General features: G+C 37.0%; 1 protein-coding gene across 1 annotated transcript; it reads right to left on the bottom strand.

Moving 5' to 3' along the window:
- Positions 1-503: 503 nt before the first annotated feature.
- On the bottom strand, positions 504-2209 carry LOC115975926 (uncharacterized abhydrolase domain-containing protein DDB_G0269086-like). The gene is made up of 2 exons (XM_031096984.1): positions 1681-2209; positions 504-1608 (listed from the first exon to the last, which is right to left on the bottom strand). Exons 1-2 carry the CDS (start codon positions 2152-2154, stop codon positions 928-930), a joined length of 1155 nt encoding a protein of 384 aa, XP_030952844.1. The 5' UTR covers positions 2155-2209; the 3' UTR covers positions 504-927.
- Positions 2210-13824: the final 11615 nt, after the last annotated feature.

The raw sequence follows: 13824 nt of genomic DNA, 5'->3' as shown, positions 1-13824 counted from the left end.
AGAAGCCTGACCTCGGTTCGATCACTATCGCCGAGCAGGCGGAAACCTACAAATAATAATCTAAGGACAGAAACCTGATCCTCGGCTCGATCACTATCGCCGAGCAGGTGGAAACCTACAGATAAGTCTCTAAGGACAGAAGCCTGACCCTCGGTTCGATCACTATCGCCGAGCAGGCGGAAACCTACAAATAATAATCTAAGGACAGAAACCTGATCCTCGGCTCGATCACTATCGCCGAGCAGGTGGAAACCTACAGATAAGTCTCTAAGGACAGAAGCCTGACCCTCGGTTCGATCACTATCGCCGAGCAGGCGGAAACCTACAAATAATAATCTAAGGACAGAAACCTGATCCTCGGCTCGATCACTATCGCCGAGCAGGTGGAAACCTACAGATAAGTCTCTAAGGACAGAAGCCTGACCCTCGGTTCGATCACTATCGCCGAGCAGGCGGAAACCTACAAATAATAATCTAAGGATAGAAACTTGATCCTCGGCTCGATCACTATCGCCGAGCAGGTGGAAACCTACAAATAATTCTCTAAGTACGAAAACCTGATTCTCGGCTAGATTCCCGGTTCAGCCAAAGCCTAACCCGACCCTTTTTCAAATACTAAGTCAAAAAGCGCTCTCAAAATACACTAAGCGCCGCGTAAATGGTTCTCGGGGGTACTATTACATTAAGCCGCCATAGCACTGGCGTGGTTCAAGCAAAACACGAACAGAGATAATTTCATTCGACAAATTCAAACGGAAAAAGAAAACGGACTTCCAATTAAAGTAGAGCAATTGTTCGGCCACCACATCCCGGTGACATAGGCAAATAAAACCAACAAAATAAAACAAATGTTCGGTCACCGCATCCCGGTGACGTGAGCAAGTAAAACTAATAAAATAAAAATGAGCAAGCAAGATAAAGGAAAAATTAGCGGGGAGGTTGGTTCGGCGGTATCACTTCCTGCTGGCCGGCCAAAGAAAAAGGCGGGGCGTCACCGAGAAGCTCCTGCACAGTCGGGATACTGGTGACTTCCATTTCCTCAGGCTCGGCGTGAGCGTCGATTTGCTCAACCAGCTCCCTCATACTGGCTGTCTCTTCCTCGTCAATCGCCACCGGGGTACCCTGAGCAGCAGGGGCGGGGCTCGGGAATGGGATTTGGCCGGGGTCTCTCAGATGCGAATCCTCAGGAACACCCATTGCCTGAAGGGCGGCAAACCACCCGGCCTCAAAGCCCATATTCCTAGCCCGAGCAACCACCGGCTCTACAGAGTTTTCGGCATCAGCAAAGCCGACATCATACCATTTCTGCTCCGCGGCTGCCAAGCCTGCCCTAAGGTCAGCTATCTCCTCGGCATTGGAGGTGTTAAGGCTGATAGCTTGGGCTAGCTTAAGCTCCGTCTCATTCTGCTGGGTTAGGAGCTCCGCACACCTTTTCTCGGCAAGGGACCGGTTCTTCTCGGCAACTGCAGCCTTTTTCTCAGCAGACTCGGCGGCCTTCAGTTTTTCCTTAGCCGTTTTCACCGCCGCCTCGCGCGCCTCCTTCTCGCGCTCGCTCTCCTCAGCAAGCTCCCGTGCCCGAGCAGCCACAATGTGGGCCATTTGAGCAGCCTAGCAAGGACAAAAGTTAGAAAAAAGGCAAAAGGAAACCTGTATGAAGAACTAGATAGACAAAAAAATTACCGCAATGGCGTGCCACTCTAACCGGCGCCCTACGGACTCCTCGGATCCATCCTCGAAAGCATGCACATCCTCGGGAAGTTGGAGAGCTTCGGCCAAAGATTGGGCAATACGGCCGCCCTCGCCTTTATCCCACATCCGAATGCAGGCGGTTGACGGCAATGGTTTGCCGTCCAGAAGGATCTTCGGCTCCCACGCAGGAGCCACTTGGGAGGAGGACGCGCCCCCCGTGCCGGCTTCAGTCGGCGGCTCACGGATAACAATACCACCTGTTGGACGGGGAGGAGTCTGGGCAGCGACCTCGCCCGGGCAAGTGGAAGGTTGATCGGTGACCTTTTGCTTCTTCCGGGCACGTCCGGCCTGCGGTGGGGGTGAAGGCTGCGGCACTTGACCCCGGCCCTCTGGATTAGGGGGCTGATTGGATTGTCGGGCACTGGGCACAAACCGTTCTACCGACAGCACTTTTCTAGATACCATCTTTCCCTTAGGCCGGGCAGCTCTAGCTAAAAGGGCGGCCGCTTCTATCACTTGTTGTTGGTTCACGACGGCCGGATTCTCGGGGATTGGCTGCTCTTGCGCTTGGCCTTGCTGCACGGCTTCGTGGGCTAACTCCCTGATACGCCGGGATGCTTTTTCCGCGGATTCGTCTCTCAAAGGGGCTAGCTCGTCTGCGCGAGTAACCCGCCGGCCAAATTCCCTCGCTTCCCCGGTTGTAAGACTCGGCGGTAAAAAGTTCACGTACCGAACGTCTATATACGACAGCAGGGGGCTGTCAACTATCAGGGCCTGCTTGAACGGCTGCCAAGTAGAATAAACCGGCTCCACACCGAGGATCAAATGCGAAGCCCGGAGTTGCCCGTCCCAATGCACGTATATCTCAGAGCGGAGGACGAAGTTTAAGTCTTTGGCGTGGACGACTCTGAGGTCCTGCACAAACACTTTGCCGTCTGCAAAAGATCAAATGACGCATTAGTCTCTAATCATAAAAATTCTTTTTACCGAGAGGAAGAAAATGAGAGGCGAAAGAAAGCAGTTATATGAAGGGGATGGAACGAACCCACTTCACGCGGCGTAAGGGGGCAAGGAAACTCCCCGGCAAACCAATTGCCGCTCACCCTAACGAACTCATTGGCGGAGTTCCTGTTCGAATCAGGTAGGCATGATATCAGCCGTACCCGTGCATCCCTTGTCTTTAGGTAATAACCGGTGGCTTTGCTCCCACAGAGCCTATACATTTGGTTAATGTCATGGTGGTCTAACTGTAAGTTAAAGGTGTGGTTCAACTTACTGACGCAACTAACTACCCGGTAAAAGTTGGGGGGAAGTTGGTCCGGGCACAGCCCGTAGTAAGTGAGTGTGTTTATTAAGAGGGGATCCACGGGGAACCTGACCCCACCTTCTAGAATGGACATCAAAGGAAAGAAGGCTATTCCATGCCCTCGGTGGAGTTCAATATCGCTCTCATGGCAGTAGGCCACATCCACGTCATTGGGAATGTTAAATTTACTCCTAAAGGTGGCCAAAGCAGCCGGGGACTCTAGGAGGTAAGAGTAACCCATCTATAACGCCTAAAAATGCGAAAGTAAACTCAAAGAAATGAAAGTTGAAAGGAAAAGGAAGGGGAAGAAAAACTTACTTTGGGTTCTAAGGAGGAAAAGAACACTGGGTAAGCAAGCGCACAGAAATGTGGTCGGCAGAGAAAAAGAGCTCTAAAGATTGGCAGAGGAAAAATGGGATGCTGTTCAGAGGGAGGTTATTTATAGAGGAAAGAAAAATGAATGGAGGAAGAAGAAGCGTCTGAATCAAGCATTAAATGGGCGCGGTCTACGAGCAGTCCAACGAACGCCAAGCATAACCAATCCGCACGTCGCTTCGGTTCTCGAACCGTCAGGCAATAATGACGACTGCGCCTGGCGCCGCGAAACGGCGCGTCTTTTGAGATGAATATTAAATGAGAAATGACGGCCAGAAGTCCCAGGCTAAAAGACTCCCGAGGTCAAAAGGTCCCATGCTGCTCCTTGATTCTTCTCGATGACCGAGTATGAATCAAGGGGGGGCTATTGTACGGCACCGAGACCTTAGGCCCATACAGACCCCGGGCCCTGCCCCAATTGTACAGTGCGGTGATCCCAGACCCATACAGGCCCTGGGCCTTGTCCCGTACTGGCTTTGGCCACAGGCCCAGCCGAAAGGTCCAGTCGTCCTACGCCATTCCCGGGGATTCATAAATAACAAACAGGTGTAGGGTATTAAGTTCCAAGGTGGGCTCGGTCAAACGTTCCCGGTCATGTACATGAGTTATTCCCGGGAAAATGTGGTATGCACGGGAGACGGTGCTGCCGAGCATTATCGGTCCAGATGGAATCAAGTTCCAAGATCATAAATGCAGCACCGCCCTCTCACCTAAACATCCACTTAAATCAAATGATATTGGACCTTCAATGGCACAAACGGTGGCTGTAATCATGATCTTCCCACTAACCTTGGCTATAAATAGAAGAAAGATGGGAGAAGAAAGGGGATTTTTTTGGGAGAGAAAAGAGTGAAAGAGTGAACATCAAACTGGGCGTTGCTTTGAGTCTCTGCCGAGAACGACCCATAGTAGGAAATCTTCAAGCCCACTACAAATAGATTGTGAGCCCATAATAATCCAAGGCCCATAGGCCTCGTACTTGGTTCTTACAACTATCATAATCTAATGGGATTGCCACAACACTTTTAAGTTTTAACTAACAAATAGTAATAATTTTTTAAAGAAATTATTATTATAAGTTTAATGCCCTTCAATCAGAGAGTAAAAGAGACAAACTATCTATTTCTAGACCCTAGCCTAGACTCTAGTGAGACATTATCTTCTTCTTTTTTTGCTAAATAAAAAAATGGGGTATCTGATGTGGGTATATCGATTCTACACCACGTAATGGTAATAGGTAATATCATATATACCACACGGGCCTTATTAGGGTTGTCACTCGAATCGCTCCTCTCTGTATGCTAGGACAAGGACTCTTACCATTAAGCCACACCCCATGTGATTATTTGTTATTTCAATCCAATTCATCATACTGTACACGTTTTGGGTCCTTGAAATCTATCTATAATCCTTGATATGAAACTAATAAGGAATTCATTACCCCCCCCCCCCCCCTAAATTTACCACATCATATTTTATAGGTAACTTTGATTCAATTGCAAAATTATTAAACCATTTTTAATTTGTTTTGGGAAATTTGTCGTGGTTCTTAAAAAAAAAATAATGTTGTCATGCCACACCATACCAAATCAAACTCTAACTAGACATGGTTCCTTGTTTAGTAATTTACCGTGCATATATAAACACCTTATGTGTATTATATGTTGGAAAATGATGTTTTGAATTTAAAATGAAAATTTGTAAAAGAGTTATGAAGAGTGATGATTGCAGAAAAGAGTTTTGGGTTTTAAAAACATTCTTTTAAGCTCCCAAAATGCTTCACCAAATAAACCCCTTATTCTCTTTTGACAAATATTGGACTTCGTTGTATTTGGGTTTGGATTGGTTGTGTAAAATTCATGCATTAACAAATACCATCCCATGAATCGTGAATGCATGCATATAATGTACCATAAAAACTGTACTAATTCCTAGTGGAATAAGTAACAAAGCAATCTATCTGATGGTAGATAAGATTGGGCTAAAAAAAAAAAAGAGAGATTGAATTGCACAACACAATCAAATTACGGCCAAAATGGGCATTTGTCCCTTTCGCTAAAACTTTCCAGCAAAATGCCTATGCCTGAAACTATTTAGGAAATGCCCCTATTTTGAAACTCGATTTTCTAAAAATCAAGTTTCAATTTAAAATTCAATTTTTGGACAATTGAGTTATACGGAACTGAAACTTAAAAAAAAAAAATTGTGGAACTCGAGTTCATGGGAACTCGAGTTCCATTCAAAGTACTCGACTGAATGGAACTCGAGTTCCTTGAAAATATTCAAGTGGAACTCGAGTTCATGGAACTTGAGTTCCAGAAATTTTTTTTTTTTTTTTTTTAATAAGTTTCATTTCACTATAACTCGATTGTCCAAAAATCAAGTTTTACATTTGAAACTCGATTTTCTAAAAATCGAGTTTCAAAATAAGGACATATCCGTAAATAATTTCAGACATAGGGCATTCTGCTGAAAAGTTTGGATGAAATAGGTAAAACCCAATTTTAGCCATCAAATTACTCAAACAACAAATGATCTACTAAAACTGAGAATGGTGAGTAGGACCAAATCTTCAAAATATTACCTTGGCATTTTAGGTCTTGAATTTTTTTTTTCAGAACCCTGCTCAATTGACTTTTGCTAGGGCTGGATGTAAGGGAAATTTGTAAAAATAATATATATATTTTTTAAATTAGTATTGTCTTTAAACTATTTGTAATCGAGTTTATTTTTTATTAGAAATATTTTTTTTTAGAAACATGATTTTAAACAAGTTAACTGAAATCATGTTTTTAAAATTAACAATTTTAAGTGATAAAATTATGTTCTTAAACACGATTTAAAAAAAAAAATGCTAAATCTTCAATTAACTTCAATTAGATAAAAAATAAAAAAAAAAAAAAAAAAAAAAACCCATATTGCAAAATTTGCTACTAGATGTAGCACATTGTTTTATGGAACAAATATTATAAAAACATCATTAACACTTTGCAAACGATGGGACCCCTTAATGGAATCATTAAAGAAGAAAGATATAGCAATTGGGGATTAGAACATTATCAAGTCCTCAATATGTACACGTGAGTCTTTGTTGTTATCCCAAATCATCGAGATTCTAGGTTGGTACAAGGGGTTCATGTTCACATTGAAGGGAGGAGGAATTCGATACACAAATCTTAGTGGGATTCATCACTTGCTATATTATTAGATATCTTTTTAGACTTAGTTAAATAAATTAAGTATTAATCAAAAATTCATATCTATTTTTTAGGATATTATGAACGGATTAAGGTGATTAAAAAAAAAAAAAAATTCAACTCAAAATCATTACAAATATATCACATCTATAGGTCTAAGTCGTCAAACTTTCCATTTCCCACCTAAACTTTATGAGAATGCCTTTCTCTAGTGATTCCAAACACTACTTATTACTTCAGTCTTTTTAACATTAAATAATCTCAAAAGATAAAACAGTAATAATATAAAACAATAAGAAAAAGATATAATGAATAAAATAATAGAAATTCGAAAATGCTGAAGAATACACAAAGCCTAAAAGACCCCACCCCTTCTTCCTTTTTTAATTTTTTAATTTTTTATTTTTTATTTTATTTTTTACATCAATAGTTGGAGGTGAGGGAATTTGAATTTTAAATGTCTCTATTGGGAATAACAAGAGGTGTCAACTAATTAAACTATAAAACTCTTAATTAAGGGATGTAGTTGAAGATTATATATTCTCCCGATATTAATAAATTAAATAACTTTTTTTTTAATACCAAATATTAAGAGTATTTACACCAGTCTATCTTTTTTTTGAGGGGGTACACCAATCTATCTAATATAGCATAAACCCCACATTTTCCCCAACCAACCCCAAAAAATACTCACATAAGCTCATGCAAAATTGTGCAAAGTATCATTCTAGCTACAATAATCATGAAAATATATACAGTTATTGTCTTTATGCAAATCAAATTGTAATATTTCTTTTCCACTGATATCTACTCCTTTCCGCTCCCTCACTCTCTTCTTCCTCTTTCTCATTGTTCCCAATATTTGTTCTATCTCCCCCTCCCCCTCTTCTTCCTCTTTCTTATTGTACCTAATATGCTCTCTTGTGGTCGTCAGCGTGTGGTGAGTTCGATTTGTCAAATTGAGTGAGTTGATTGCTGTTTGCACATGAGTTGTTTTGGGTTCATGGGTTTGGGTCGCTATGATTATTTTTTAGATATGGAGAGACTATGATTTTGGTAGAGAGAGAGAGAGAGAGAGAGAGAGAGAGAGATATATATATATATATATATGATTTGGAAGAGTAAGAAAATATCAATGAAAAATAATATTTTAATAAAATGTAGTGTAAAATAGATAATTTGATGTGGGCGTTTTTGAAAATCAATTATGTAAAATATAAAAAGCAAATTCTTATGTTAAAATGGTTAAAAATAATAAATAAATAAAAAATCATGTGATGCAAATGCTCTAATAAATATCTTTGGACAATAATAATGATAATAATGGTACTACAAAAGTACTAAATATTCTGATTCCTAATTCCCCACTGCAAACCCCCCCCCCCTCTCCCCCTTCCCCTCTTCTTCCTCTTTCTTATTGTGCCTAATATGCTCTCTTGTGATCGTCAGTGTGTGGTGAGTTCGATTGTCAAATTGAGTGAGTTGATTGCTGTTTATACATGAGTTGTTTTGGGTTCATGGGTTTGGATCGCTATGATTATTTTTTGAGATATGGAGAGACTATGATTTTGGTAGAAAGAGAGAGAGAGAGAGATATGTTAAGGAGAGTAATCAAATATCAGTGAAAAAACAATATTTTAATAAAATGTAGTGTAAAATAGATAATTTGATATGGGTGTTTTTGAAAAGCAATTATGTAAAATATAAAAAGCAAATTCTTATGTTAAAATGGTAAAAAATAAAAAATAAATAAAAAATCATGTGATGCAAATGCTCTAATAAATATCTTTGGACAATAATAATGATAATAATACTATGAAAGTACTAAATATTTCGGTTCCTAATTCCCCACTGCACCCCCCCCCCCCCCCCCCCCTCTTCTTCCTCTTTCTTATTTTACCAAATATGCTCTCTTGTGATTGTTAGCGTGTGGTGAGTTCGATTGTCAAATTGAGTGAGTTGATTGCTGTTTGCACATGAGTTGTTTTGGGTTCATGGGTTTGGGTTGCTATGATTATTTTTTGAGATATGGAGAAACTATGATTTTGGTAGAGAGAGAGTGAGATATATATGATTTGGGAGAGTAATAAAATATCAATGAAAAAATAATATTTTAATAAAATGTAATGTAAAATAAATAATTTAATGTGGGTGTTTTTGAAAAGCAATTATGTAAAATATAAAAAACAAATTCTTATGTTAAAATGGTAAAAAGCAAAAAAATAAATAAAAAATCACGTGATGCAATACTCTAATAAATATCTTTGGACAATAATAATGATAATAATGGTACTACGAAAGTACTAAATATTCCGGTTCCTAATTCCCCACTGCAATGAATACGTGCTTCCAAGTGCAATGAATACCTGTTCCCATTATTAAAGGTGCCTAGGGTTGTACTTGTGCAGTTATCCTTATCCCATTCGAATTCCTATTAGCACATCTTAGGCTTTAAGTTCAATGGCGCAAATGGGTTCGAATGATCGAATCCTCTCTTTATCTGGCCAAAAAAAAGAAAAAAAATCAATGGTATCAACTCTTGGTCAGAGAAGAATAGAACTTTGAAATGGGTTTATAGTTGATGTGATGAAACATCCTAAGATCTACTCTCTAGGATACTAGGAATATTATAAATTTTATTTAAAAAATTTACAAATCAATGTGCCACCAAACATAAAAAAATAATTCGTATATTTATATATTCTATGTTTAAAGTGATACCAATCCACTTCAGAAAAAAGAATTATACTAATTATATTCATAGTCACATTATTTCATAAGCATTTTGTTATGAAATTAATAGTACGTAATTTTTGTATTTTAATTATTTTTCCTCTAAAAAATGGACTGACTTAATTAAGAATGACAAAAGGAAAATGATCCCTGCTATTTAAATTATTCAATTCCTTCCGATTTTCACCTAGATAAAAGACATGCTACATGCTGCATTTAAAAAATCTAATAATGATCTTTGAAAGTCTATGTAATCCGCATAAATTCAAATAAGTAGAATGTGTCACAAATGACAAATTTGATTGAAAATTGGAGGACTTCATGATGTAGGTCTAAAATTCTAGAGTCTATATCGCACAATTTGGGCAAGTTGGTACCTCCTAGGCACTAAGTGCTTGAGGGAGCAGGGGAGAGCGTGGATTCAAGCTGTATGAACAGCATGTTTAGTATGTAAGCATTTCTAACCATCTAAAAAGAAAATTCAAAGTGTTACATTTCATTGAATAAACATTACTAACCATGTATGAGCTCTCTCTCTCTCTCTCTCTCTGTGTGGGGTGCGTGGGTGTGGAATAAATGCGTGGTGTGGAATAAATTAGGCAAAGAATCCATTGAAAACCAATTTGTAAACCCACGAGGTCATGATGCTTTTCGAAAGTCGGCTAACCCTAGCCACGGTCTGGGTTAAAATTCCAAATAGGTTGACAAAACGTTAATTTAGTTGCATGTGTTCCAAAATCAGCAAAGTTTCATAAAATGCTCAACTCAAAACCCATTTGTTGCGAGGTGACTACACAAGAAGAAGAAGAAGAAGAAGAAAGCACATGGCTGACTCAAATGTGGCCAACTATATCAAAATCCAAATCTATATGATAACAAAATCTGGAATCCTTCTTAAGAATAATAATTCTTTTTGTTTTGTGGAGATACATTCCTAACAATCGTACACAATCTCTCAAACAAAATCACAATTTGCTACCTAAGAGATCTTGAAAAATATTCAACACTTTAATTAGTTAATGGGTTGTGGTTTAGATTGTTATTTCGATTTGTCAAATCAGCGTGCCAAAAGGTTGTGACCAAGATTCTGGCATGGCCTAGAAACACAGTAGAGGCTGATAACTAGATTTTTTTCTAGGTATGACACATTAATAATTGATACCAACTAGTTCCTTTAGCTTCATAAGTATTAAATTCATAAACTTACAAGTACATCATGGCAGTATCCTTGATTGGGATGGATGAAAATGATGGTTTTTAGACTTTGAACCAGTAGGTTGAATATGGGGAAAGCACCAATACTCTTCATTTTGATAAAGAAAATGTTTAAAAAATTATCAATTTTATTAAATAAATTTACAAACTGACAATGAATAGGACTATTAAAATTTTTAATTTTAATAAAAAAAAATTTAATTTCTTTTATATATGTGTCATTTTTAAAAGTTGACAGGTTAGTTTGTATAAGTTATATAATAAAATTTACAGTATAAATAGTATCACTCATTTGATAAAAAAAATTATGAAAATGGGGTATTGGTGCGAATCACTCTAACTTCTACATTCACTCTCAGAGCATATAATAATATTAAGTAGGTAAAGAAAAAGAATATCACTTTCGAATCAGTGCGTATAGGTTCATTGAAGAAACTCCCTTGCACTTCACTCTTTGAAAGAAGCTTTCGAGTCTTCAGTCTTGAGTCTCCACCGTCCAATTTTATTGTTCTTCAAATAAACATATCATGTGCTTGTTCAGCTCATTATTCCAGTCAAGATTTAGGCTTTCAAACATTGAATTATGGGGTCAGGTCAAAGTAATTGGTTTCTACCAAGTTCTGGACCTATTGGCAGCTTACACTTTAACTACCTGACGAAGTACTTGGTCAAATATGCTATAGATGTGATGTTTAAACTAACTCTCATATATATATATATATATAGAAAAGTCATTTGGAAGAAGAGAATTGGAATCTTGAAATAAAAAAGTACATTGTTCATTCTTACCCCTTTTTTTTTTAATACTAAACGGGGGAACATATTTTAAAAAGAACACAGTTTTTCTCCAAACTAGTTTGAAAAGAAACTCTACAAAATCCTTATATATCTCTATATTAAGTGTGAATTTTAAAAATCTAACCGTTAGATTGCATGTTCTTATTATATTCGTCATGCATGTAAAATTTCAAGAAGATCAAAAATCAATTGCTATCTCATTAAACAAATGTTAAAATTTCAAATTTTTATGATCTAAAATTGTGTATAAAAATTAAGTTTATTGATCGAATAGTAAATAATATCCAATTTGAACGAAATTTTATATGCTTGTTAAGAACATAAGGAACATAAAATTAAATGGTTAGATTTTCAAAATTCACATAAGAAAAGAAATATATGAAAAGTTTGAAAAGTTTCTTTCCAAACTAGTTTGAAGAGAAATTTTGTTCTTTTAAAAATAAAATTAAAAGATAGGTTAATAAGATAATGTGATGGGAATGCTTTTAGATGTGAAGCTTACACGCGTTCAAAATCCTAATTGTTAGAGAGTTTGGTCATGCTAAGGAACAATAAAAAAGACAAATTATGATCAAGGACGTAGTCAGGATTTTTAACTTGGTGGGCCGATTAGGTGTTTGTACATTAGTTATAACTCATATATTTATGTGCATGTATGTGTGAGATAGATAGAGTTTAAAGAAATAAAGAAATGAAGCTTAATGACTAAGAATACCACCAAAAAAATCGCTAGTTTAAGCAAAACAATAAACTTTTAGCGACTTTCACATTTGAACATGCACAAACATAGTGCACTTTTGTTTACTTAAAAAGAAAAAGAAAAAGAAAAAAAGAGCATCTTGACAACTTTGTATTTATTTATTTATTTTTTTTTGTTTGAGTAAACGTGTGTTTTGTTGGGTGAAGTCCACTTGAGAAACTAAAATATTGTAATTGTGTAAATGGTCATATTTCAAAAGGAATGCTATAAAGAAATTAACATTGTATGATGCATAAGATCCACAACAAAATAAAACAAAAGATAAATTATGATCTTTGTTACACTTTGCATCTCGATATCAAGTTTGTTGTTAATTTGGATGGAAAAGTATGAAGATACCTAAGTGCCATTCTTCTCAATACTTAAAAAACAAAAGATAAATTATACTTTATTATCATAAACTATACTCTTGATTATACTTTGCACCTTAAACTTTAAATTTTCATCCGAGTTAACAATAAACTTAACGTTGAGGTGCAAAACTTGCATTCAAAAAATTTATGATGCAAAGTGTAATGTGGAGTAGAGTTTTAGATGGTAAAATGTAATATCCCTTAATATTAATTCTTCAGTTAAAGATGTTTAGTTGTTTGGAGTCTCTTTGCTACTTATGAAACTTTGAGGGGAAAGAAAATGAAACAAATCTATCTGTTATCTCAAAAAAAAAAAGTGATACAAAGATCATTTCGTTCAAAATTTTAGATGATGAAATGAAAATATTTGGTTTGGGCCTTCACTGTGCCAAAAACGGCTACATATACAGAACATGTGCAAGTAGTGCAACCAACTACAAGTTGTTGATGTGAGGTTTATACATTTGCCGACTAAAGTGAATGAAAGAAAAGGCATGCGAGGTACAATGGCCCAAGTACAAGAGCCTGATGTTTGTCCAAATTGAATAGATTACCACTAGGAAGAGTTCCATATTCTAGCCTCTTTCTGTCCTATTGATGTTCCTGTTTACCAACTCCAGAAAATTAAGAAACCATTGAAACAAATATGAGATTTTGTAATGGTAAAAAGTTCAAATCTGCTGCTTAAAATTTTAGAAATGGTCTTCTCAACAGAAAATTTAAAAAAAAAAAATAGAAAAGGTTTTTTCTTTCTCTTTTTGGATAGATAAAATAAACTCGAATCTATAACGCTCTTGTCGAGATATAAATTGAATTTTTTTTTTTTTTAAATGTATATAGGATTCAAACTTAGGTAATCTCTTATTCAACTATAACATACTTGACCAATTAAGTTAAAACTACACATGAAAGGTTTGAATACAAGCTACTAAAGAATTAAAATCAAAGATGGTATGTAGTATCTATCTTTTTTTCAAGACAATGCCTATTTGCCAATAAATAAATAAATAAAAGTACAAGGAATCAAATAAACAAATTAATGGGCTCTAGAGTATCCTGATCTGGGCTAAAATACTGGGCCTTAATGTCAGGCTTTGATACCTGAAACGTAAGCGGTTTACGATTAGAACTTAGACTTAGCATTTGGTGGGTCATGCACAAAACTACAAGTGAAGCTCACGCTCTAGTCAATAAGTTGCATATCGGGTTGGGTCATTCCCAAGCCCAATAATACGGAACATTTTGAAGTCTATGTGTGTAAATGGATTGGATGGAGGGTTTTTTTCAATCTAACCCAGCCCATCACATGTGTAAAAACTAAAAACCAATTCAACTCAAACTATGTGAATCAATTCGGGTTGGGTCAAGTTAGTGAGTTGTGATTACATGTTTCTGTGC

Source organism: Quercus lobata, chromosome 2 (assembly GCF_001633185.2).
Source record: "Quercus lobata isolate SW786 chromosome 2, ValleyOak3.0 Primary Assembly, whole genome shotgun sequence".
NCBI lineage: Eukaryota > Viridiplantae > Streptophyta > Magnoliopsida > Fagales > Fagaceae > Quercus > Quercus lobata.
This window is presented reverse-complemented; position numbering and strand designations above follow the sequence as displayed.